The 27,548-nt window shown below is 36.4% G+C and overlaps 1 protein-coding gene across 4 annotated transcripts; it reads left to right on the top strand.

Annotated features, from left to right (window-relative positions):
• Window positions 1-279: 279 nt before the first annotated feature.
• CYP19A1 (cytochrome P450 family 19 subfamily A member 1) lies at window positions 280-23,030 on the top strand. 4 transcript variants are annotated; one of them, XM_021537458.2, is made up of 10 exons: window positions 280-863; window positions 7,542-7,701; window positions 8,645-8,795; window positions 11,209-11,363; window positions 11,620-11,796; window positions 12,451-12,565; window positions 14,370-14,484; window positions 15,091-15,253; window positions 16,940-17,181; window positions 19,568-23,030. In XM_021537458.2, exons 2-10 carry the CDS (start codon window positions 7,557-7,559, stop codon window positions 19,832-19,834), a joined length of 1,530 nt encoding a protein of 509 aa, XP_021393133.2. In that variant the 5' UTR covers window positions 280-863; window positions 7,542-7,556; the 3' UTR covers window positions 19,835-23,030. The 4 variants fall into 4 exon arrangements, with proteins under 4 accessions (XP_021393133.2, XP_021393131.2, XP_021393132.2 ...); XM_021537456.2 differs by having other exon boundaries at window positions 7,539-7,701; XM_021537457.2 differs by having other exon boundaries at window positions 7,534-7,701.
• The last annotated feature ends 4,518 nt before the right edge of the window (window positions 23,031-27,548 follow it).

Genomic DNA, 27,548 nt, shown 5'->3' with positions numbered 1-27,548 from the left:
TTCTCTTGCTTCAAACCAGTAACAGGCACAAGCAGCTGATTCATGCTTCTGTGTTAGGCTCCTCTATTAGTATCATCAAAACCTATTCCTGTAGATCTTTGGACACAACTTTAATGTTTCCTGTAATCACATAATGCAGTTCTTCAAAACAATTGGCAGTTTGTTTGAGTTGCCCTAAACTACAACAGAAAGGAGAAGAACTACAAAGCTGAGAAACCAGCCTTAGTTTGTAGAATCATTCTGAGGAGCTCTCAAACCAGCTGGGAACAGAAAGCAAGCAGCACATCCCAAAGTATACAGCATAGCAGTCAGTCCTCTGCAGTGTCAGTGAAGGATTGTGTCCTACAGAATGTCATTGACAACTTCATACGTTCTTATTTTAGAATAAAACATTTGGACTTCCTCACTGTTGGAAACTGAAAATACCCTTAGATACAAGTGGCAAAGAGTTCATATAATTTCTGCTAGTTGTATCTCTGGTTAAATGGCAAATCTGTTTCCTTGTTCAGATCCACTAAACACAAACTATAAACTTTGTTTACTTCTCTGTTTTACTCTCCAGTCACAATCCTAATGAGCACTAGGCATGTGTATCTCTGTCATTGGCTGTTTTGCAGAAAATACACCAAGCTGTAGAGGTAAAATTACAAAATTTTCTTTTCAAAGAAACAGCCCCTGATCTATTACAATAAACAAACTTCCATCTCCAAGCAACTGATCTCTTAGCAACAAGAAGCACCTGCATAAAAGATGCTACAGGGAGTGATCACCAGACAACCTATCCAGACCTGGGAGAGGAGCACACCAGGAGCCAGGACAGCACTCTCCACCGGCAAAAATCCACAAGTAACGAGCAGACACAGGTAAATTTTCAATTCCTATTCTAGTATTTTTCTTCAAACAGTATGGGTAGGACATTAAATAAATAGGATTTATTTTTGTTTTGAGTGAGAAGTATGCCTTCTGGAGCTGCTTTGATCTGGTACTGTAATTATCTTTGTGTAAATTATATGCTGTCACTATCTAAACAGACGGGTTTTTTAGCAGAAATTATGCAGGTCTTTGGAAAAATTATTGGTACTAAAACGACAGTAATATGCTATATATTTTTCAAGTATTCTACAAAGTTTCTTTTTTAAAAAACAGCACAATGTTCTTGCAGAATAGTTATTCTAAGAGAGTGTATTCACTTTGTGCAACCTTTCAAGCTGTTTAGATTACATCAAAAAATATTAAATCATTTCAGTTTTTATGGATGTGGACCCCCAGATTAAAAAGCCAAACCTTTTCAGTGTTTCTGTGGTGTCTGATTTAATACTTTTGACTCTCAAGTTGATTTTTTTCATGTGTATCATGACAAAGTTGTGGTGGAATACACGGCATGGGACAGACACTGCCAGATGCTGCTGCAGAGTAATGTAGAATTAGTTGGGAAGTTGTGAATTTTGGACAAACTGACATTTCCAAGCATCATTGTCACAGCACAGAAAAATGGATTGCAAGTGAGGTTAAAAAAGTGAGGATAAAAATCAGGTAGAACAAGTCTTGAACTGACTCTGGGAATTTTTTTATTCAATCAAATCTTAAGATATCTCAATTGGTGTTTGCCATGGAAAAGTGCTGTGTTTCTTCTAGCTGCTGTATCTCAGTTAATAATGATATCTGATTAATAAAGTCATTTGCAAAAAGAATTATTTGAGAATTGTCATGCATTCTTTCTCAGCCTTTTTTTTTTCAAACACACAGATAAATTTTTCTTCAGGATTAATTTACATACTTTGACAGAATACATTCTACTTATAGCCAGAGGAAAACGTAAAAACTTTAATTAATATTTCTTAGAGAGTCGTCTCTTCTGTGTCAACTAACTTTTTGCTTAAATTGATCAAGGTATTTGTTAGCAGTAAAAGTACAGCAGCAGAAATATGACTATGGTAGAGAGAACTGGTTTTTATTTGAGGAATTAGAAAGAAAACACCTACCCTGTAGTAATAGAAACTAACAGCAGCTATCTACAGAAAACCCTGCTCATACAGGTCTGCTTTGCCACAGCCAAACAAGGAGTCTGATAAAAAGCACTTTAGAGAGATTTCAGTTGCCATCCACAACTCTTTTTCTGATTAGTTTTGAGTTAATTAGAGCTTGAGGTGCTGTAATGAAACTTTGAGGTTGACAGGAAGTGAATTACATTCCTGCCACTAGTGCAGAAGTTTGCACAACCCCCGGCTGGTTTTGATGGTTACAAGCACTGGCACAGCTGTGCTGCTTCAGGAGATGGTTTGTTTCAGATGAAAACCTGCTACCATCTCTTGTGGATGATGCTCTGCATGGACATTGTGGTGGTTCATAAGCAGCAACGAGGCCTTTTGTGAAAAGTGTTAAAATTGGCAAGTTATTTTTCCAAATCACACCTCAACCACCATATAAAGGCATAAAAAAGAGGCACTGCTCTTACAACATTAATCCAAACAAATAGTAATATTTAAATGGTGTCCTACATTTATAGAAGATATTTGCAATGCATTTGTTTCCCTGTCAAAGGGTTTAGTGACCAGTTAATTTCCAGTCACATGCCAGTACTGGGTGGTGCTAAAAAAACTGATTGACCAAACTGACTCCAGACAGTAGGAATGTCAGCATTTACAACTGTAATTTTATGTTTGCAATTCCAAACTTCTCTGCACATTGGAACTCACTGTAGACCTTGAGTAGAAAGGGTGACAAGAAATTGGAGTTTGTGGACACTGGAGCTGATAAAGTTGTGGCCACCAGCAACTCTGCAACAATGCAGCAGCATTTTACAAGTGCTATGAAAGGCAGCTGACAGAACTTAAAATCTCAGAGAAGCAGGCTCTAGGGATAAATCCTATTCAGCTGTGAAACAAGGTAACCCTGTCATAAGAATACTCACCAAAATTAAAAAATAATATTCAAAATAGTAGCAGAGGCATCAAAAACAATCTTTCTTATCTCACAGTACAGATGTTTTTTCAACACCACAAAATCGTGGCAGTGTTCTACATTTCTCTTTCCCCTGCCCTCTGACACAACATTAGGCTCCTACCTCCTCATTTACTTGTCAAGAGCCCCTTTAGATTGCCAGGATGATTATTACTAAATTCCCACTTCCAAGCTTCTGCTGAAAGCTGTCATCTCTTCCTTCTCTCTTCCCCCTCCTCCTCCTCTAACCTAAACAACAGATGAAGTTGTAAGTGCTATTTAGATTAGATTTCATAGTAATCAAGTAGTACAGGATTATTCTACCAGGCTATAATAATCATTTGATGCTGCTAGAATACATTTCCATAATAATTAGATGGGATAGACCTCTATGGCTACACAAATTCCAGCCCAGTGACTCAAACTCTAGAAATTACTGAAAAAGGGGTTTATTCCCTCATTTTCACATTTTACTATATTTATCTTCCTTTTGAGATGCAGAGTATTGAGTTGAAAGTAGAAAATAATCCTAAAAAGGCAGAGTGCTGCAGAAGCAGAGTAATGAAAACACAACTTTAAAATGTCAGCTCTGCATGTAGGGACTGCAAACCCATCTGTAATGAGAGATGTCTGACAGATGCAAAGGATCAGGTGACTAAAACACAGTGAGAAGTTATTAAGTGATAAAAACAATTATGTAATAAAACAAATGAAAAGTAATTAAGAATAAAAGTACGGCAGATCAAGGACCAAAAAATATCACAAAAGGAGTGCAATATAAGATAACCAATAAATTGTGATGGAAAACTCTCAGGGACATCCACATTGCATCCTGAGAGAATTAAAGAATTAGAAGAGACCACAGAATCCAGGGTAACACTAAATAAATGTGCAACCTGATGCTTACAGAGTAATTTACCTCTCACAAGGAATGGTAAGCACTCTCAAGTTTAAAAAAGTCTCCTGACTGTTCTCAGCCTTAAACCCTACAGCCTTTCAAGGAAACAAGACAATCCCTCTATCAAGGATGTGACATATGCTGTACACCTGGTGACAAATATCCACTTCCATTAAAACCTACTATTTTATATTTCAGAGGTACTGTGTTCCATCAGTCTATATGAAAATTGGCAAAAATTGTGGTACAACGGGAGCAGATCTTTAAAACAAAAATGGGGTTTGTTGAAATAAGTATGATTAGTTTTCCAAACTGTTTAAACCTAGGTAAGTTTCTTCAGATGCTGCTAATACACGTTACTTGGGAATTTATAACTTGTATTATGCAATTACTTGGGAATTTATAACAAGTTGCAGATTTTTTTCTCTCCTGACAGACAAGCCACTCCAAAGGAAGCAACTCCAGGACTCAAGAGTGGCTCTTCAAGAGTTATCAGGCATTTTTATGAACTCCTCAAAATTAAGAGAGATTTTCACCTCCAATTCTATAATATGATTTTATGAATTTGCTCTTTTACTGACAGAGTCATTAACTACAAACCTCTAACAAAATAAGAGGTGTCAACACAGGTGTCCTGTAGATTATGAGTTTTTCTCTTTACTATGGACCTTGACATCATTCTTCACATTACCTTTAGCAAGAAAATGTTTGACAGAACCTAGAACATTCTCTTGGCTTTGTACCCAAGACTCAAAAATCAGCAATCTAAGAGGCCCTCTGCTGGCAGCTGCTTTCCCAAGTGTTGAGATCTGTAATTGCTGCCAGGCCAGAGCCTGTGCACACCCATCTATTCTGTCCCAAAAGCCCTTTCCTGTAATAGGTCTCTTTTCCCCCACTGGATAGTGGGATTTTAAAAGTTTTGTCCCATAAATAATAATACAAACCAACAAATCCCTCTGACCTGAGACACCTCAACCAGCTGCAAGGAAAGGAGAAATTACTTACACAGAGAAGCCAAAATGAGCAAGACCAGAGAAACCTTCCCTCATGCACAGTGGGCACCCTAACTCAGTTCCATTCCTAACTCTTTCAGTCTGCTCAGTGACTTACTGTCCAAATGGGCTTGAGTTTTTCTGAGGAGTAACTTCATTCGTGGGCAGCTCTTAAAAGATGCAATACATAAAAAGTAGGATAAGCAGTTCAGTGGAAATATTTTTAAGCTGATTTTTTCATAGCCCAGCTGACTTTTGCAATGAAAAAAAAGAGGTTAAAAATGCAAGCCCTGAAAATATGCTTCATTAATACTCATTGAAATGAAACTAAAAACTCCTCAATACAGGAAATGTCAACTGTTTAAGGTCTTGAGAAGCCACTTGGACTAAAGACTGTTTTAGATCAGGTCAGGAGTGTAAAAAAGATTAAAACCTAATACTTTGCCTTTAGTACTTTTATCTACATGACAGCACAATCCAGGATGTTAAAATTATAAATGTAACAGCAAGATGTTGGACATAAAAAAAAAAAGAAAATATTCTTTTACTAAAAACTATAAAATCATGAAGCTGGGGCAATCAAGAATCTAAAACCCAATCCATTGCTATCTGTATATTTTGAAAAAACAGAAACCTGCCTGCATTCCACTGTCAAAACAATGATAAGATTTAGCTGTGAGTATTTAAGAGCTGAACAAGATCAAAACTCAGGGATGATTTTAAGAAAATAAAAATGGGAGACTCATACTTGCAAAGTACACTGTGCAAACATATCAGGGCTTTCAACTCTACCAGGGCTCACCCCGCAGATATAATATTTATAAATCCACATTGGGAGGTATGAAATTGGTTTATTTCACAGCACCCAAATGCACAACCAGCTCCATACTTGTTTCCACAGGGAATGTGAGGCAGTGAAATGACTGTGCTCACAGCAGAATGTCTTGGAAATGAAAAAAAAAGAGAAAACACAATGTTCATCAGAGCCTATCTGTGGCAATGGAGTACAAACATGAAGTTTATGCAGATCCAGACAGAAAGAAACATAAAAATGGAACTATACAACCCCAGTGTTATTTTTCCCTCTATAATGCTGTAAACTTGTATTAGTGAAAGGGACAGAAGCTGATAAAATATTTACATATACACAGGTGTGCTTTTGTTGTGGTAAGGAAGAGCACTCAAGGAAACTTAAACTAATAAATACCATTACATGATTAAAATGCTTGTGAATACAAACTTCTTTTCACAACATGCAAGACAACACAACAGCTGGATGTGTCCAGGATGGGAGCTGGCCCTGGACACTCTCAGAAGGGGTGGGCTGCTCCCTATTGCAATAGCAGGGATGTTTCTAAAAGCTCACCTGGCACATTGGTCATTTTGGATCATAAAAACCCCAGAGGCCTGGCACACAAAAACATCCAAAAGAGAGCACTGCATGCACCTGCAAGTTTTCAAATCACTTCTTACATCCTTTCCCCATATTCCCTTCCCACACTCCATACATTTCCTCCCTGGACTACACACCAGGATTCTCACTATCTAGAAAGCATTTATCCCATTTTTGCCTTAGCTTAACATAATTATAGCACTGATGGTCGCTACAAAGCAAGCTCTCCTTTTTTCTGCAATGTGAGACCAAAGCACACGACAAACAAGAAAGCACTTGCTGAAGGTATACTGTATCTAAAAGCTTCCAGCTAAGTAAATATATCCTTTAACTTTGAAATATTGTTGCAGGAAGAAACAAAAGAAATCTCTTCTTAGTTATTGCCAGAGCAGAATTAAGATGTTCTATTAATAAAATATTGTGCAGGTTCAAGCAGTACCAGTGGTTAAATTAGTTCTCACTTACATTGTTTCTCATACATATTCCTTTCCAGATACAACTTCTTATATTTTACAATTTAATTCAAAAACATGGAAAAAACCTTCAAATTAATCCTTCTATTTATGCATGAGAGACCTGTTGGCTGTTCTTGGGTTTTCTTTCCTGTGCTGAGTGCTGGTTACAGCCTGAGTAAAAATATGGCAACAGATAATCTATGACCCTGTTTGTTATGGTATATTTATATTTTTCGAAGTATTTAACAGAAAAACCATAAATAAATGCATTACATTATGCTACACGAAAGGTTGGAAGTAATAAAAAAATATAATACGTGTTTCAAACAAAAAACTGTGGTTCTAGGATACTTTATCAGCACCACTACCATAGTTATTCTGGAAATTTGGAAATTCAGAAACTCTGGCACTACAGGCATGCAGGAAGAGAATAGCTAAGTAACACAGACAACTGGCAAGTGAACTCATTCAGTGCTTCCACATGTGCTGAAAGTTTAATTTCTTGTGTTTTGGTTAGAGATTTGCAAGGAGTAAACCTGAGTGATTGCCAGCAAAGTCGATATCAGAGATAAAAGGTCTGTCAGCCAAAATATCCAAAACTATGCCTCAACATCAAGGTCAGAAAACCTTTGTTATCCCCAAGCAAAAAAATGTGTCTGCTTCATGTCTCTTTTGACTTGTGAAGAAGCTTGTCCTGGCAAGCACTCCAGGCAGTCACTCTCCTTATAAAGCCACGTGCAGAGCTGATTTGCTCATTTGTAGGGACTACAAAGGGGGTGAGAGGTACCAAGCAGAGCTGAACACATCTGAGCTTTGACAGCCCCTGCCTCTCTCCCCTCTTCTCTCTCTCTGGAGCAAAGCAGAACCTCTTTGAAAAGATGGTCTTGGAAACCCTGAACCCGCTGCACTACAACATCACCAGCCTGGTACCAGACACGATGCCCGTGGCCACGGTGCCCATACTCATCCTCATGTGTTTCCTCTTTCTGATATGGAATCACGAAGAGACTTCATCAATACCAGGTAAATTAACTTTAGCTATTATTTCAGCTTTAGCTATATGCCACATTAAAGTTTTCAGAGTAATTTGTATTTGTTTCTCAAATTTAAGTGACAAAATAATGCTGAATAATCATGGTATGACAACAAAATTTGTTATGAGTCAGTTTCAGTAATAGATTCTTTAAAATTCCTGATAAAGGAAATCAGGCTTATTCTAACTTCAGAACTTTCATTAATAATTGTGGCTTGGCCATATGACATTTCATCTTCAGCTTTATTTTGTGTACACTAGAAAGATATAATACTATTTTACAACTCAGGATGTTCTCATTGTCATGTGCATTATAAACTGCTTTTTGCATGTTTTAAACTTTAAGTCTCTCTAAATTGCCTTTACTCTAAACAGTTACCTAAGAAGCTGTTCAGATCAATCTTTCTCTGTCTTTAGCACTGCAAAGTCTCCAGAAGGAGAGCAACATCAAATTCCCTTTCCCTTCTGGAACCTTTTAGACATTAATGGCTCAGCTTATTTTCCACCAGATGCAATGCCCTGCTACATGGAGGAGAGCACGACCTCACAGGTGCTGGACAGGAATAACCCTAAACCTATTCAGTGACTCCTGGATGAAATTCTGGGAAAAGAATTGCCCAAAATAGAGTTTCTTCTTTCTAGGATGGAGCCATTGTTCCTCCAAAAGCAAGCAGCAGCTGGAAGTTGTACAGAGCAGCAATGAATGTCATTTTTTGAAGGTACCACTGGAAGCTCTACAGACTCTCAGACAGTGAGACTTCACCAACACAGCTGCAGTTTGAGACTGCTCCAGAGCAGGACTGTTGGTGTGAACTGCCCAGCACAGGCTGTGACAGTCATGTTTAAAACCTCCTTGCAAAGGGGAGATGCTCAGAGGTGTTTTCTTGTCTGTGAGCAGTGCTGAGACCAAACCTCTCTCCCCCTGTTTCTCAGGGCCAGGATACTGCATGGGCATCGGCCCCCTCATCTCACACGGGAGATTTCTCTGGATGGGAGTAGGGAATGCCTGCAACTACTACAATAAGACATATGGAGACTTTGTGAGAGTTTGGATCAGCGGTGAAGAAACATTTATAATTAGCAAGTAAATCCTGATTTTCTATACTTAATAGCTTGAAAAACTTTATATATTTACAACTTCTTTGCTATTTTATTCTAAAGCAGAATTGTAGTTATTATTTTCAAAAATTGTCCTAACAAAAGCCTATTACTTTCTGCTATTCACAGACCTTTTCCTAATCTTGTGTCTGTTTAAAGACTCTGCTGTTGAAGTTTTGGTGAATTCTCCCAATATTTTTTTGTGGCTAGGAAAGTACTGTGTCTCAATCCTAGCAATAATTTACCATCTATTTTACTATTCATTTATTATTAAGATAACATTCAGTTTAGGGATCTAGGCTTACTGCAATGTGGGATTGAGTCAAATTTTTATTTTCTGTGTTTTTAAATTTCTCCTTAAAATGAAAGTAAATGCTTGAAGGTTATGGCTCCAATTCAGTGATTTAACTAAGCAAATACAGCATTATAGTATTAGGCATAATTCCACTCCAATTAATGGGATTATTCAAGATTTCAATTATGCACTGTATTAAACATAATGCTGAAATTCAGTCTATCATTTTATTAGCTCCAGTGGATGATTGCTTTCTCCTTAAATTGGATTATTGTAAGTCATGCCATGAAAAAGAAAAGAAAAAAAAAAGTAGTAAAATGTTTACCACATGTAATTGATAAAGAATCAGAACCTTTGAAGTAGCAATGTCAATCAATTCATCCTTTCATTAACTAAAAGCTTTTGAAAGACAGTGAAGTATAGAGAATAATCACAGAATTTGCCACATGGTGCAAGTCAGCTTCATCTCTATTTAAATCTCTGTAGAAAGAAGTAATCATGACAAGAGAACTGTTTACATTCCTATCCTACAAAGGTGTTTCAAATATCAACTAAAGCAGTAAAAATTCTGATAATGCTCTGACTGCTTTGAAAATTCTACCAACCCTTATTGCTGTACTTCCCTCTTTGTGCTACCAATTAATCAGAAACAAACCAGAAGTGCTGCTAAGCAATGTCAGATTTACAGTCAATACATGGTTTCTTTTCAGACATTTTTTGCTTTAAATCATTGACTGTACATAGAAAATAAGTACTTAAATTTTTTTAAAGCAAGAACAAAGAATAAAATTTTCAGTGGATCATAAATTCATTACAAAACCAAACATAACCTGGCCTCTATAAAAGAAAATCAATGTCTTCTTTTTTCACCAATGTCATCTGAACTTTTAGCATCAAATCTAATAGTGAGCTGCTAATGCACAGAGAGAAGGACTTGCAGTCTTGTTTACAACAGCTGATGTCTTTTGGAGGACTTCATTAAATAGTTTCATAAGGAAAACCTGCTTCTGCAAGGTCACTTGACAAAATCCTTCCTTGAAACATCATGATGTGTCTCCTGCATAGAGACACGTGCTGCACCTTCTCCTTTCTGGGGACAGCTGTCAGAATTCAACACCATCTTTTCATGCTCAGGGAAATACAGGTGGCATTCCCCGACGTGGGAAAAACTTTAATGCTAACTTTACCTCCAGGTCATGCAAAAAATATGAAACCAAGGATCTTTGCAGTCAATAGCAAAAGCCACATTTACATTGCCTGACTGAAAAAATAAACTAAACCCTGTTAGTAGTCTGGGGTTTGGCCTATAGACTATACTACAGAGCAAAGAAAGAATCATATTGTTTAATTTCAAATCTTTGTTCTGATTTTATTTCTTTTGGTTGGATTCTCTTTGATCAGTGTTTCATCACATCCACATTTCTGACATGCTGGCTCCCTCTAAAGGAAATTATATCTTAAAGCAAGAATGCTATCTACCAGCACCAGCAAATTAATCTTGCTGACTGTAAATATAATTAAGCATATGATGGATTTCCCTTACACGTCTCTTTAAGAATATTAATTATCTCACACATACCATCATATTATGATGATGCACATTTAAGTGATGCATGTATTTTTATGCTTTCAGTATGTGTCTGAGAGTGACCAAAGAGCTACAAAAGAATACATAGCATTGACTATACAAAAGTAAAGCTGTAATTTAGTACACATCAAATATTTTACCTTATCCTCTGAAGTATCTGATACTGGGCACTGCCTAAATATATAATATATATCTACACATGTCTATGTACACAAATTATTCAGTTTAAAATCCTTCATTAACCATTTGCATTTTAATGGAAAAATAGTTTAAATCTGAACAGAACATCTTACTGCTTTAATGTAAATTCTGAAAGCATTAATCAGATTTTTAATTATGTAAAAGATTTTTAATCATGTAAAAGGAACAACACTTCGTGCTAAGCATTGTACTTGCTGCTAAATTAAGAATGTGAGTCAGCACTTGGGAGCAACTGTAAAATGTCAGAATACAAATGCTGTATTTAGTCTTTGAAGCAGTTTTTTATTTGGGGCTTTTTCCCCCTTCCTTTCCCAGATCCTCAAGTGTGTCCCATGTAATGAAGCACTGGCATTACGTGTCTCGATTTGGGAGTAAGCTTGGATTACAGTGCATTGGCATGTACGAGAATGGGATCATATTTAACAACAACCCAGCACACTGGAAAGAAATTCGACCCTTTTTCACCAAAGGTAACCCAGAGTGCACTGACATGTTGCATCCCTGCGACACGCACGGCCACCCCTCCCTGAGTGCCGTGGTGTTTGTCTGAAATCCCTGTTTTCCTTTCAATGGATGATAAACCAGGGAAGCTCCAGAATGCTTTTACACCAGCCACTGACACAGCAACACTTGCCATTTTATCAACGCTACTACCACCAACTGAGGCATTGTAAAGAAGGTACAAAAACTAACAAACCTTTTGCTTTTTGTGCACAAATGTCCCAGCTCTGTCTGGCCCCGGGCTGGTGCGGATGATCGCGATTTGCGTGGAGTCGACCACCGAGCACCTGGACAGGCTGCAGGAGGTCACCACGGAGCTGGGCAACATCAACGCGCTCAACCTCATGAGGAGGATCATGCTCGACACGTCCAACAAGCTCTTCCTCGGGGTCCCTCTGGATGGTACTTTGGGCCTTAGGATGGGTCTGAAAGGCACAGCCAAGGAAAATTCATTTATGCCACTCAGCACTTCTGTCTTGAAATAACAGAGCAAGAACAGACCCTTTTATCACCACATAATTAATTGAAATTGATTTATTATCGTGTTAGTTACAGAAGAGTTTTATATGACCAAACATTAGCTTGTCACCCATCTGAATTAATTGTACCACTTAAAGAGATTTTTATGCACCAATTTGGTACAATTCCAACATTAAATTATATTCAAGCTAGAATCTGAAATTTCCACCATACTACGTGACTGCTCTGAAAAGTTCACCTAAAAATTTATGTTTTCTATGATTTCTTCAGCCTATGACAGAAATAATATTATCAGGACATCTAAACTGCCCATTTCAGTGTTCTGCAATAGTCCTGCTCTCCTGTGGGATACTCTTGGTCTGGCTGACACACCTCTGTGTCCTTGTAGCAAGTTACCAAGAGTTTCTACAAAGACCTAGACCTTTCTTAAAGTGTGCTACAAATGTTATCTACCAGTTACTTATCAAATTCCCATTAACTTAGTGGAGTAGGGAAGACAATCTTATTATTAATTTTCTGAAGGATTTATCTTACTTAACTAATGACTTTTTAAACTTTTTTTTTTTTTTTTTCCAGAAAATGCCATTGTGCTTAAGATTCAAAACTACTTTGATGCCTGGCAAGCACTTTTATTAAAGCCTGACATATTTTTTAAAATTTCTTGGCTGTGCAAGAAGTACAAAGACGCAGTGTGAGTATCAACCATTCTACAGAGCGTTTGCATATGATTCTTTCTTTCTTTTTATGAAGAAGCTTTCCCTTGATGCTTTCCTCTGCCTTTAAGAAACTAAATAATGACACTCGCAGAGGTGGCTGCTGAGGTCTCCTTTCCACAGAGCCAAGACAGAGCTGAGTTTGTCACTGGTGGTACAAGTAGCTGAATTCTTGGACCAGTCTATCTCAGTCCCAATTTATTCAACAAAATACCAGTTCATGCACACTCAAATGTGAAACTAAACTTCGTTTCAGACAAGGAAAAGCCATTGCATGGATGAAGTTATCTTTGCTATCCAGTTGAGGACAATCAGAATCGGTTGCAGCTCATCCAAACAAGGAAACCCATCTGTATTCAGGGCACAGGCCCCGAGGGTTAACCCTTGAGTAGTACCTGGTTATTGGCTCTCTCAACATGAATTTTTGAGTCAACCACTCATTTATGAGTTAAAACTTGGTGCTTAGTATGATAACACATTTCAAGGTTGAGACTTTTTTCCCTAAATAAGGAACATTTTGCCATTTTCCTCTTTGCAAAACCACAAAATGCCTCTTCCAGTTTTGTGATCTTGTTTTCTGTCTTCTGCCAAAAGAGAGCTGGCTTTAAAAAGAACTGGCCGTCACTTTTTTTCATTTTGGATTTGTTTTCCGTCTAGTGAGTGAAATTGCTCCTTAGGAAGGATATGTAATAAATTGCTTTGATAATGCTACATAACATAAGGGCTTTAAGGAGAAGATCAGGTTCACCCAAACTAACTGACAGCTCTTGAGCACTAGACACAAGATTCACCTTCTCTAATATTTGCTTGCTACTTTTATTATGACACTGATTACTGCTTTATCCTGTGATGCTGATAATAAACTATTATGGCCCAGTTAATACCAGAAAGCCCCTGCAAGCAAATATTGATATTGCAAAAGCAGGCCCATAAAAAAAGAACTTGTTAACAAAATTTTATTGCAAAGAAAAAATAGAAAGATTTCTGGATTTAAGACAATGCAAAGGACCACCACAGGATATGAAGACTTCTAATATACTTCTGATAAACATTGCAAAAAGGACCACTTACTATTTCTAATACATAAAATATTTATAAATACTGAGATCTTTATGGGGATTGAAGTTCTAAATATATTTACCCTATAAACACAAATTATCTATCTCAACAGTAACAAACCCACATTTGAAAAGCCTGAAGATTTCATTCAAAACCTTTTCAGAATACTTTTTTTAAAGAATTGCCTTTGAATCTATAATTAATTGAAAATTCCCCCAAAATTTATAACATCTTTTGAACTTTGATTTTTTCCACCACTGGAATACAAACTGTTGACACAGTATTACTATTTAAATGCGAAACATTTAAATTAACTCTTCTCCAAGAGATAATTTTTTCTACATTTTTCTGAAAATCATTCTTTATGTTCTCTAAATTCATTTTACTTACTGATAAAATACTGTATAAAATACAAGAAAATAAATAAACTCTCCAGTAATGCTAATACATCTTTATTCTTTAATAGTGTATACAGACACCTTTTCCTCCTTTTCAGTCTATTCTATAAAAAGAGATTAAGATTTCATTCCAGACTGACAAGCAATTATTTAAGAATAATAAGAAAATACACCTTGCCTAAGTATTACTACTTTTGCAGAGAACCACATAACTATCTTAGGAATACTTAATTTGTGTCACCCTCTTTTCTTGGTATATCTCTGTATTTCTAGTCATACCCTGGTGCAGATATTTACCAATATGTTGGATTTCATCTCTTTTCAGCAAGGATCTTAAAGGAGCAATGGAAATTTTAATAGAACAGAAACGACAAAAGCTTTCCACTGTCGAAAAGCTGGATGAGCACATGGATTTTGCATCCCAGTTGATTTTTGCACAGGTATTTGGAATTTACTCAAAATATGGCTAGTTTTGGTTTTTCTGACATTCTTCTGAACACAGGCTTTGCAATTTAATCTTCATATGCCTCTCTAAAATTCACATCACCATTAAAGGGTGCTGAGTAGTTGGTGCTGTGGAGTGCCTGAGAGTGAATAAAATAGGAATACTTGTACTTCAGAATCACGTGCTTTTCATATTTATTTCATGGCTTAAACAACATTCCTGAAACTCTTGCATCTATTCCTGAGTGTCCCATCAGTCTTTTCCTAACCTCTCTGTATTATTTAATGTATTGCCTTTTGTTTGCAAAGGTTTCAAATGCTATATAACTCAAATCTTGTATAATCTCTGACAGCTCACAATCTCAGGAAATGCAATAAACTAAGAAAGACCTGAGCTAAGAACACACATTTCTGCTTTCCTGTAGGACAACACACATCCATCAGAACATGAGCTTTCTGTCATTCTGTGAAAGACAAAAAATAAATGCTATTTAGCATAAGATAGACTGTCCAGAAATTGTGCAGTCTATAAGACCTTTGTTAGCATCAGAGTTAGCAATCATATTTTTTCCAAAATTTCCTTTTTTTTTCTTTTCCTCCAGAACAGAGGGGATCTGACTGCTGAGAATGTGAACCAGTGTGTGCTGGAGATGATGATTGCTGCTCCTGACACTCTGTCTGTGACTCTCTTCTTTATGTTAATCCTGATTGCAGAGCACCCCACAGTGGAAGAGGAGATGATGAGAGAAATTGAAACTGTTGTGGGTAAGCAGGAGCTGCAAAGTCAGTGATGTGGGAATATAATTTTGTTTCAGCAGTGATTTAATTTAATTTATCTAAACCAGATAATCCTAAGCACTTTCTCCTAACTGAAGCATTTGCTGTAAAACATATGAACTACTATTGTATGTAAAAGATATATATGTAAAAGATATATATATTAAAAAGCAAATGAAAAAATGTGGGAAATTTGTAAAATAAAATAAAACAGGAATCATCAGAATTGATAATCTATTAGAAATAACATGGTATATTCTCTCCTCAGCAACTACACTGTAAAATCAGCACCCACCTCAAATTTCATTGAAATTATTTTCCAGTTACCCTGAAATAGCAAAAGGGGGCACTTGTTTCAAATAATTCTAATCACCAGTGTTTCTTTGTGCTAAAATACAGAACTTCGCTAAATTTCATTATGACTCTAGAAGGAAAAGACTAGACAAATTTAAATTATATTCTGCTGTCATCCATTTTGATCTCAAATTGGCCTCCTCTAAGTACTAATTACTAACTATTCAAAACATAATCAAGATATTCCAAATTTGTATTCTTCCCCTTCTCTAGCCTTCATTCAAAGCCTGACACTGAACCAATATAGAAACTAATTTTATCCACTCTTATTTAAGACTTACTTCTGGTCTGTTAAACACCAGAAAATGTATCGCAAGTTTTTTACTCTTTTTCTAATGCACTTTTAATAATCCTTATTTTACTGTCCTCATGAGAGTACTCACTCATTTTCCCTACTTCTTTCTGAAGCCTCACCCTCTAAGGTAGAAATGTTTTTCCTTAAGGAAGTGCCCAGCACAAGTTTATCAAAATTTTGTCTGGCAAGCCTGCCCCACAGCAGGCAGCCTGCAGCCCCTGGGCTCTCGGGCTTGTGAGCAGCAGTGAAGCTCCCAGGGGCAGCAATCCCAGCACTGCCACTCTGCTGGAACCTTCTCATCCCACCTGGAGTGGTCAGGGATGGGATGGACACCCAGCCACACCCAGCCCCACGGTGACAATGTAAGGTCCCTACAGAATTAGCTCCACACTATCCCCAGGTTCTGTTTGCTGTCAGCTCTTTAAAGATTTCTTTGTTGGTCTCTTGTGCAATTTGTTGCTGACAAGAACAGACTCAGAGTGCGCTGTTCTGATTTTTTAAGATTTTCTACAGCCTTCTGAGTTTACATTCTTGTAGCAAACTTTCTCACACATTTTCTGTAAATAACTTATTGTTTTGCATTCCTTCATAGAGGCAGAAAATTTTGATAAACTAGTAGTTTGTCCAGTGTCGTTAGAGAGGTGACACTTTCACCTTCCAATCCACTGTCACCTTTAGAAAACTATAAATACTAGGAAATAAACAGAAATATACAGAAATATAAAGAAAATAAAGTGTCTCTTTTTTACCTTTACTATAGCAAGAGCTCACATCATGCTTTCTTGTGTCCTATAGTAACAAGAGCATTAAGAAGATGAGAAGATTGTTAATTAACAAACTAGGTTTTATGCTAATGAACAACACATCAGATTTCCTCAATAAGTAAGGCTACACAAAACTCCTTAGAATCTGTTGGATCCTTCCTAGAATTTCAGAACCCAAGAATCTTCCCAAATTGTTCTGATATTTGTACAAAGTAAATTCCTAACCAACTAATCTCTTCACCATCTGCTTTATCCCACAAGGCGACAGAGACATACAAAGTGATGACATGCCAAACTTAAAAATTGTGGAGAATTTTATTTATGAGAGCATGAGATACCAGCCAGTTGTGGACTTGATCATGAGGAAAGCGTTACAGGACGATGTCATTGATGGCTACCCCGTGAAAAAGGGCACAAATATCATCCTCAATATCGGCCGAATGCACAAACTCGAATTCTTCCCAAAGCCAAACGAGTTTTCTCTTGAAAATTTTGAGAAAAATGTAAGTTTTCCACCTTATTTCTTACAGAAATTTGGATATTATTTATTGCTAATGTCTCTTCCTCTTACTTTGATCAAGAACTTTGGGACTATAAGGTGTTTTCCCTTTGTCTAAGAGCCTAGTTAGCTATACAGCCTGCTGATTACTTTGTTATTATTATTAGAGGTGGGCAGATATTTTCCTGTCAAGCTGCCTTTTAAATAAAAAAGATTTATAATATAGTAAACAGTTTTTCCAGACAGAATAGTTTTGATTTAAAAAATCTCTGATTAATTTTGTCAGACACACATGGTTGCCATTATAACCCCTGACACTGGACAAAATAAAGAGATTTTAGGAGGCTAGAACCATGCCAGCAGCCCACACAGAGCTGAATCTGAGGATTTTCTGTAGAGGTGAAGCAGTGTAGTAACTTCTGAGAGACTGGGGATCTAGTGCCCATGTTATTCTTTTTTTTTTTTTCTTTTTAAATTAATAATATTTTATAGACCATAATGAAAATTTTAAGTTCTAGCTAATTTAATACTGCAGATGTTGAGTAATTAAGTTCCCATTTAGCACTGAATTTCAAATGAAGTTACATTCTAACTGCCAGGAGAACTATAATCAAAATAAGTACGTTAATATTTTTTCTTCTTGTAATTCCCTATGATTCAAATCATCCTTCAGATTACTTACTCAGACCTCTGCTCTGCTGATTACTGATGAAACAATTGGTTTTGTGAAAGTGTATTTGTTCAGCAATAATAACCTGGAGAGATTAAAACTGCACTGATATGTTAGCAGCTGCACACTGGGACACTGACAGCAGCAACTTCAGCTTTAAAGAAAGACAGACTGCTTTAATACACCAAAATTTACTCACCAGTAAAAACACCTTAAGCTAAGGGGGGAAAAAAAAAAGAGATGAGCGTTCAAGCCAGAAACAAACTTTAAGGTTTACCTATTTCTTATCGAAAAAGCTAAGAGTATCAAATATGCCACACAAAAAAATGAGCATTAATCCACTTAGTTAATATTTCTCAACTACTGTTGGATTACCCTGAGCAAATCCTGCACACAGCAGTAAAAACAACAGCTCCAAAAAAAAGTTTTTGTAGAAAATTCAAGAGTAAGTGATGAAGTTTATAAAAATTACAATTCCCTCTGAATAGATTCCATTTTGCCACCCATTATTTACATTCCAAGTATTTCTATCAAAAATTGGTATCTTGTTTAATTTATGAGGATATTTTGCTACTAAAAATATTTCCCCTTGACCAAATATTTAACCACACATTTTCTCTCTGACTTGATGCATTCTGTTTGCCACATAATTATTCTGGCAGGCACAATTTTCCTCCAGTTCTCTAAGTGAGTAGCAACCCACCGCATTATTTATGATAAGATGCCATTGTTAGAATCTAAACATTTTTCCATTTTCACAGGCTGTGCCTTTGCCATTGTGCTGTACTGCCAGCTGCTCTACTTGCTCTGTGTTATAAACACTTGTATTTATCTATAATTTTTCCAAAAGCACAGCTTGGCTTATGTTAAAAAAAAATTAAACAGAACACTTCTCTCAGTCTGAAAATAAGAAAAAAAGGTATCCTTTTTTCCCAGATGATTTGATATAAATAAATGTTTTCTACTCTATTCTTGTTAAATAGGAAATCAGAACATGGTTAATACATTACTTTTTAAAAAATAAGTTACACAGATGAATAAAAATAATTTCTTCATAACTAGACTTTCTTTTTAACTGATCTACTCAATGGCAATAAAAGTAGCAGAAACTGGCTGATGATTCTTCAGTAGTCCTGGGAATTCTGCATTTCATATTTCAGCTGACAGGACAGAAGACAATAACTTCATGTGTTATCTCTCTATTAGATATCAAAAATTTTAACAATAATTTTATGACAAATTAGTTCTCAGAACCATTAGCTTTATAATTACAAATGGGGTAGGTGTATGGCTTAGTGATTATTTTAGACAAAGCATCAGCCTGTATTTCAGATATTTATAAGCTTTGTAATGAACATTTTCTGAAGAACTTTTTAATGAACTTTAATGCATTTGAAGAGCAGGGGCTTCACTGCATTTCACGGCATGTGGTGAAATCCCTGTAGTTCCTAGGATAAACAGACAAATACATGAACAGAATTCAATTGTTTAACTGTACAATCCCTCGTACCTCTGAATTTCCAAGGGCTGGTCCATACTTCTGTCATTGTCTGTAGCTGGGTGTGACTTGGGTGGGATTCCCAGAGTGAAATGAGGAATTGCTCCTAAAAGATTATTTCCACAAGTTTTTTTAGAATATATCTACTACCAATTTCCACCGTTATTTTCAGTGCCTTTATGGAGGAAAATCTGAGTTTATTCCTCACGTTGCTCTCCGCAGGTTCCTTCCCGCTATTTCCAACCCTTTGGGTTCGGCCCCCGGAGCTGCGTGGGGAAGTTCATCGCCATGGTCATGATGAAGGCAATCCTAGTGACTCTTCTGAGGCGCTGCAGAGTGCAGACTATGAAAGGAAGAGGCCTGAACAACATCCAGAAAAACAATGACTTATCCATGCACCCCATAGAAAGGCAGCCTCTGCTGGAGATGGTTTTTACACCCAGAAGAAATGCAAACGAGAATCAGGGTGATAGAATGGATCAGCACTAAAGTTACAGGATTTTCTCAACCACTAAGAAATATTCATCATTCCTAGTTAAATACAGAAACTAAAACGTTTTGTTGCCCCTAAATGACCTCAGGTGACACCTTGTTCTGCCTGTGCAGCAGAACCAGAGGCCACAATTGGAAAGACTGAAAGTACTGTGAAAGTACTGAATAATTTTGTGTAGATGATGGCATGCTCTACAATTCCTGATTACTTTTTAAACCCATAGAGTTTAGACAAATTTATGCCTTCCCTTTCAAACACTGCCAGTTCAGAGGTTTGAGGGTCAACAAATGAACATACCTGATGTGTGTTTAATTCCCTTTTCCTCTGCCTCCCTGAAGATGGACCTAGCAATATTTGACCACAGCAAAAGCTCTAATTATCTGTTTTCAAGACAGCTGAATTAATAATATTAGCTCATTTCAAGACCAAGAAACAGTTTAAAGTATTTAAAATGCCTATAATTTGTAAAGAAATGTTTGAACAAGAAGTCATTCAAACACTTTTCTTTACCATGTTTTCCTGTCCTGTTAAACAGATACCAAATATTTACAGTGTCACATAGATTTTACCAATAGCAGCAATTTGCAGAGTACTAGGTAATAATGGTAGTTGAGATAACTGTTCAAGGTTTTTAAAACCCAGTCTCTTGCCGCAGGGGATCTGTAAATAACTTAATAAAAGCCATGTGAGAATGAGGGAATGAGCACCAAACATTGCCACCAGCATTTCATGGGTGGGGTGACTTTCAGCCCCACCTCCTCACCTGTCTGACTATAGAAATTTCCCACTCCCCTCAGCCTGAATGAAGAAGGTCAAATTCCCTCTAAGCTGCTTAAGATGTGCCGAGTCCTTTTTTTGACCTGGTTTTAGTTGCTCAGTTCTACTTCAGAGAGTAAAAGCCCAGGTTCCCACAGCACAGCAGGAGACAGTGTCCCTCCCTAATGATCCAAATAACTCCTGGTGCTCTTGTAAAAGAGCTCTGGGCTGTGTCCTGCCCTCCAGCATCTTGCTCCATGCCCACTGATGTAGAGAGGTTCTGAGCTCTCACAAGAGGCAGATATAAGGAACTCTGGGTAAGTGCCCAGAGTTTAGTAGTGACAAAGGAGAGAAGTTCTGAACTAACAAGCAGATTGCTAGAAAATGCTTTTCAAGATGTTTTGCATTCACAGGTTTTTATTTTAACTATGAACCAGGCTGGGGTTTATACTTAATCCTTAACAGGAAAAAGGGAAAACTACTCAACCTTTTTGTTCAGAATTGACCCATCTTGAAATTTGTACAGTCTGGACATTGATATCTTTACTAGCCTAATGAGGAGTTGCCAACTTGGTCAAGAAGAAAAAGATCTTCCTGGCTAAATGACAACATTCCTTTTTCCATTTTTATTAAGCTTGAGTTTTTCATACTGTGTAACACAAAGAAAGGGATTTTCCATATGAAGTGCCTTGATTAAGACAACCCAACCAATGTACAATAGGCTTTATATTAACCTTTTCCTTCCAAGTAATTTAAACCATAATAGAAGACAAGAAAAAAAAAAAAAAGACAAAAAGGAGAAAAACTGTCTTTACTTTGAAAATATAATTAAAATTGATTAATTTATCTATTCTTCCGACCAATGATCTCAGGCACAAGTCCAGCAGGAAAAGATCTAACCAGTAGCACAGAAAAACTGCAAAAACCCAACAAATAATCATGTGCCCCACCCAAAGGTAATGAATTAGACGGGGAATGGTGACAAAGAAGAGGAGCTGCATATTTAGGGTAATTCTCAAAACAACATACAAATTTTGTACAGTAATTTTAAAAAAATCAAACTTGAGAGCATTCATTAAAGAATTTATTGCAGCTAGGTTACTTTTAAAACTTTCTCCATAACATTTGCATTATACCAAAAATTACAACAGTGAAGTGCAATCCTGTACCACCTGTACATACAGACAAAACTGGGCAGTTGGAGACACAAAGAAATAGGATTTAATGGTAAGACTCAATGGTCTTTTCCAAATTAAAAGGTTCTATGTTTTCTAGGACTTCTGGTTTTTAGCTCATGAAGTGACACAGTGGTATGAATCTGTGGAATATCTAATGTAACTTCTGTCTACATTCTTTGTACCCTTTAAACCAGGAAATGGATAAGCAGAAGAAAAAACAACAATCAAATGCAATGATGTTTAAAACCATTTTACTCATTCTGTATCATAAAATATTTCAGGGTACTTCAGTGGGCATGTATTTCTTATTTGCATAAGAAGTCTGAATAGAAATCCACTGAAGGCTTTTTTCTTGGGAATAAACTACTATTTTATACACAGGATACATATCTTTGCTTATTTCACACAAAAAACCAATTTTGTAGTGATAATTTACTGTCTGATTTTCCCACTTAATAATTATAGGCCTCGTCCAAGTAAAATTTTTCACAAGCTTGAAATTAATAAATTATCATTCAAATTTTGAAGTAATTTTATGAAATCAAATAGATGAAAAATGCATGCTGCTCTGATTTCTTGAATGTATTCTATATTGTTGAATTTGTAGGCTGGAACTTCAGAAACATGATTACTATAATTATTCTATGGACAAAATAAAGCAGTATAGTTTTTTACTTTTTGTCAGCAAGGCAACAGAGTTATTTCCCACTGTGTTTGAAGTACAATCTTTCTGGTATGTTTTGAACATTGCATTTCTGGTCCTCTGGTTCCTACAGTATTTTGTTTGGTCCACATTTGGACAGCAGAGCTGTAATTAAGATGAGCTCTCAGCTCATCTGAGTCCTGTTCTCCCTGACTTTATTATGGCTGTTCCTCAGTGGTCTATTTGCATGAATATTTGCACTTCAAGGTCCATTTCCCCATCCCATAATCTCACACGTGCTTGAGAGCTGCACTGGGGAGGCAGAGTTTCAGAACTTGCCGTGTGGGTATGAACAGATTCAGCCTTTCACTGTAAGGACAGAGCTCTGATTTTAAACAGTTTTCTCACCAGGTACTGTACAAATTCAAGTGGATTTTTAAACCACATCAAGTCCACAGTCATCAGGTGACCGTTCCATGAATGTTCAGTGCATTGACACACAACAAACCTAGCTGTGTTTTGGACTTCACTGTGATTATGGGCTGCTCACAGCACATGGATGTGGATGTTGTCAGCAAATAAAACAAACATCAAATAAAAGTTGTATACAAAAGAGTTTAAAGTCATGTTTCATCATGTTTTCCCAATCTGAGAGTCACAAGATAGTATTAAAATGTATGAGTGTGTCTGCATGCATGAACAGATCAATGTACCAGATACAAAGATGAAATCTACAATGTTCTAAAAATCAAAACTCCCCCTGATTTTAGACACTATATTATTGCCAAGATATTTTTCATGATAGTAAGAAAACATAATTAAGATAATTTAAATTGATACAAGACTACTTTCCTAGGAATGCACTTTATCAAAGCTTTAAAAGAAGGGAGAAGAGGTAGGCTTTGGTGGTTCTTAAGATAACAGATATTTGTTAATAAAACCAAAAAAGTTGGCTTAATGATACAAATAATGGACTCAGCTATCAGTGAGAAAAGTATCCAAAGTAATAAAAAAATGTAACAAATAAGATAATTAAACTGACTATACAGTTCAAAGTAAAAATTTCATCCCATTTTCTACTCATAAAAAGACAGCATGACAAACTCAATTTGTATCCAATGCCTAATTTCTTTCACTGTCAAATTAAAAGCTTTCAGAATGATAAACATCTGGCTGAGTGACAGGGAACTGGAAGGTAGTAAATGGCACACTAAAAAAACAAAACTCTTTAACATTGCTAAGCAACTAGATTTTTCAGACAGTGACCTGATCTTGAGATGAAAATATTTATCCTAGAATAAAAATATCTAGGATATTTTATTTGAATTTATAATATTTACCTAGGATAAATAAAAATATTTATCCTAGTTTCACAAGCTGTATTAGTAATTTTTAAACATTAATAAACAATTCTCATTTTATAGCTTGTTCACTTTCTGTATTCCCCAATACAATCCAATGTTAGAGCCTCAGAATTGAATCTAATATTCCATTAAATTCAATTCTAACCTCAGAAGAAAATTCCACTTGACAGTTTCCAGTAGAAAGGGATACAGTGCTGTTTGATAGAGGAAAATAGTTCAGAATTTAAACCAAATCTGCTGGAAATAAATTTGTAATTTAAAACTGGAATTTGCTCCTGACATAGAATTTTAAACAGGCTGTTACCCAGGACTTAAGGGGTTAAGACAACAATCTGAATAGCTGATGTGTCGAGTCCTACCTACAGTTACTGTAAGCCTTAAAATTTAGGATATCTATTTATGAAAGTGCTGGCTTTGCATGCTGTTATAATTGTGCCTTTTTCAAACACAGATTTTTAATTTTACAGTTTAGGCAAGCAGTGGATTCCCACAGCCACTCTCCTGCAGCACTCCTGTAAAGCCCTGCTGCTGCCATGGGCTGAGATGATGTTACCCCTGCAGGTTTTGCTGCTGCCTCTTTATGTGCAGGGAGCTTTGCTCAGGTGCAAGCCCAGCCGAGGAGCTCGCAGGAGCCTCTCGGGGCCCAGCAGATGGCGAATTTCTCCTGCCACAAGCACAGCCCAAGCTTGGCCAAGTCCCTGCTGATGGACCAGAGCTGAGAGCCAAGAGACTCCCAGCCTCACTCAGTTATTAAACACTGCTTGAGGAAAACGTGCAATCATTCAAAGTGTGAGCACGGAGAGAAAACCAGCCCAGGAACAGAATTTATTAGCAATAAATCACTCTGCTTATTTCTTATTCCAATTACCACTGGCATAGAACATTTTCCAGTATCACCTTTTGCTAAAAGAATTCCCCCATTCTAGTCGAATCTTTATGTATCATTTGGCATCAAGATCAGCAGAACCTTAGTTGGTAGGGCTTAAAATTACTTCTGATAAGCTGTAAAGCTCTGCTGGCATTTTAAGTAGAATTAAATAATTAATTTGATGTATAGATAGCAATCTGATGTATAGATACCAACACATTCTCTCAATACAATATCTTAATACAATATTTTCCCAGTTGCTGGCTTAATTTAATGTAGTGCCTCTATGGCATTATTCCATAGTAGAACAGCAATCACAGAAAACATTCTGGTCTTTGAAGTTAGATTTTTATGAGTAATGCAGGGCCCAACACTTCATGGAGCCTCACCACACTTATACAGAAGGTACCGACTTATCAGCCCAAGAATTGAGCAGGTTTTCATAATAAGTCTTTATTCTTTAATTAATTGCTGGTCCAAATCAGGTCAGATGCAAAAGAGGGTGTACTTGGCACAATGTGCACAACTCTATTAAACAACCTGATTAGAGCTCAAACACCTCCCACTGGATTTCAATCATTTAATTCTTCTTTAATTTCAGGAGGACTGATTACCACTTCACTCAATGCCTTATAAACTTACCCTTACTTTGTAATGATATGTAGATGGAGTTGAATTTCATTCTCCATTTAACAATCATTGAAATATTCTTGGCAAGTAATTATAGATCAAAATAACTATATTCAGAAACTGCCTCTTCTTATACCTATATGCTTATTTGTATTTATATTCATCCTTTTTTAATTCCAACAAATATTGGAAGATATTTTTCCGTGTTAAACAATAGTTCAAGCGAGACATGAGAAGAGTATAAATCAATATTATTATAATATTAAGTATAGTGCTAACTGCATTAAGAAAATTGCCACTTACTGCCATTTCAGAAAGCACATAATTAAATTTGCAAAAGAACTCAGTCCAGCTACTGAATGAATTCTGAGGCAGCTGCAAATGGATCCTTTTCTGTTTCAAATGTTTTCAAATGGAATAGCACCAGCCCAGATGTATACAAATGAAACTGTATGCATGGTCTTTCTTCTAATGTTAACAACAATGCAAAGATAAATTCATTCTATGGAAGTGCATTGTATTATTTCACCTAAAGACCTGAAAGCATGTTATGAGTATCAATTAAATATTCACAATGATGCTGATTTGATAAACTCCTGCCTCAAGGAGAGGTTACATTAAAAAAACAATGTAACTGTGTAGCTCTGTACCTAATTACTTGTGGCCCCTTCACTCAGACAAGGTTTGGTCAAAACCCCAAGACATGGGGACATGGATTCACTTTGTGCCACAATCTGGTTTTGTGCATGCAAAACGTGTTCATATTCTGAATTGCCTTGGAGAAAAAAAAGCACTCATATCTGAATTGTTTTCAAATCCAATTCCAGTAGATAGAACAAAAACCTTTTTAACTCTTGGATATTTAACTCCAGGTTACATTCAGTAACAAATGCTCACAGGTTCTTACAGTAGCCAGACATTTGTATTAACTTCTGTATAAAAGTTAAAACACATATCTAGGAAAATTAAAGATTTAATTAACACCTCTTGAGAGCCATTTCTAAAAGTACCATTTGACCGCAAGTATTTTGTAACCCTTCAGTATAATTTGGGGTTTTGCTGTTACAGAATATGCAGAAATGGATGTGCCTTAACTATGCAAGAGTGTAAAGCATATGGTTTCCTGATTACTTTAACATGAGGAGAAATAATTGCCTTCCCCTTCTGCTGGGTTATTAAAAGACCTTTTACACACCACATCTTTTTTGTGTAACCTGGTATGGAAATGGAGGAACAAGGGTTATTTCGCCTACTACATGCACAGATACATGTAGAAATCAAAGAATAACCTGTACCTTGCTAATCCTATTTACTCAAAAATAAGGATTTTGTGTGCTCTCATCCCAAAAGTTTTTGTACTTAATATACTAAAAAGAGGAAGGGAAGAAAAATTTTAAACTATTTTCAGTCCCAGTTTTCTAAAACATGCAGCAATATAAAATCACTGTATCTGAGGAAAAAAAACGCATGCTCCCAATTTATTAGATGTGATGGAGCTTTCTTACAAAGACACAAATTTTGTGCTCACAGCACATAAACAAAAGTAAGCTCAAGAAATAAATTGGACTTTCCTAATCCTGGTTGCACAGAACTCTCTTCCTATTCACCAAACAAAACCTTTTTGTCTTCCTCCCAGCCCTTGGGGAATCGTGTACCAGGGAGAGAAATGCCTTTGTAAACCACAAACCACAAAGATTGAAATAGGATCACTGGATCTAAACCACACAAGCTCTTGAGCAAAAGCCATTGCTCCTATTGAGAACAAGCTGGATGAACACTTGAACTCTGAAGATGACAGAGCACCATGTGGATGAAATATAGACATCAAGAGTCATGCTTAGACAATACACTTGCCAAAAAATTTCCAGTTTAATTAACTCTCGGGAGTAAAAATATCAGTTAATAAATCTGGACTGTGAAGTCAAGTCTATTGTGCTTTCAAAATTAAATGTACAAAAGAAGCTACATCCAGACTTTTTAAAATTATTTAGGGAATAAATTGCCCCCAATACCTCTTTAGAATTAAATATCTTTTGAATACAAACAACAAGAATGAAAGATTCATTACAAACTGGCTTAAATTCTTTTCCAGGTGTTATACATTAATAGCAATATATTTTTGCCAAGAGGGCATATAATTTTTGGGCCTAGAGCAATGACTCACAGAAATAATTATCTTTTATTAGACTGTTGCTTGTGTACAAGATAAAGAATGGTAAGCAACAGAGCTGTCCATCACAACTATTCTGTCAGGCTGTTATTAAAGAATGT

This window comes from Lonchura striata, chromosome 11 (genome assembly GCF_046129695.1).
Source record: "Lonchura striata isolate bLonStr1 chromosome 11, bLonStr1.mat, whole genome shotgun sequence".
Classification (NCBI taxonomy): domain Eukaryota; kingdom Metazoa; phylum Chordata; class Aves; order Passeriformes; family Estrildidae; genus Lonchura; species Lonchura striata.
This window is presented reverse-complemented; position numbering and strand designations above follow the sequence as displayed.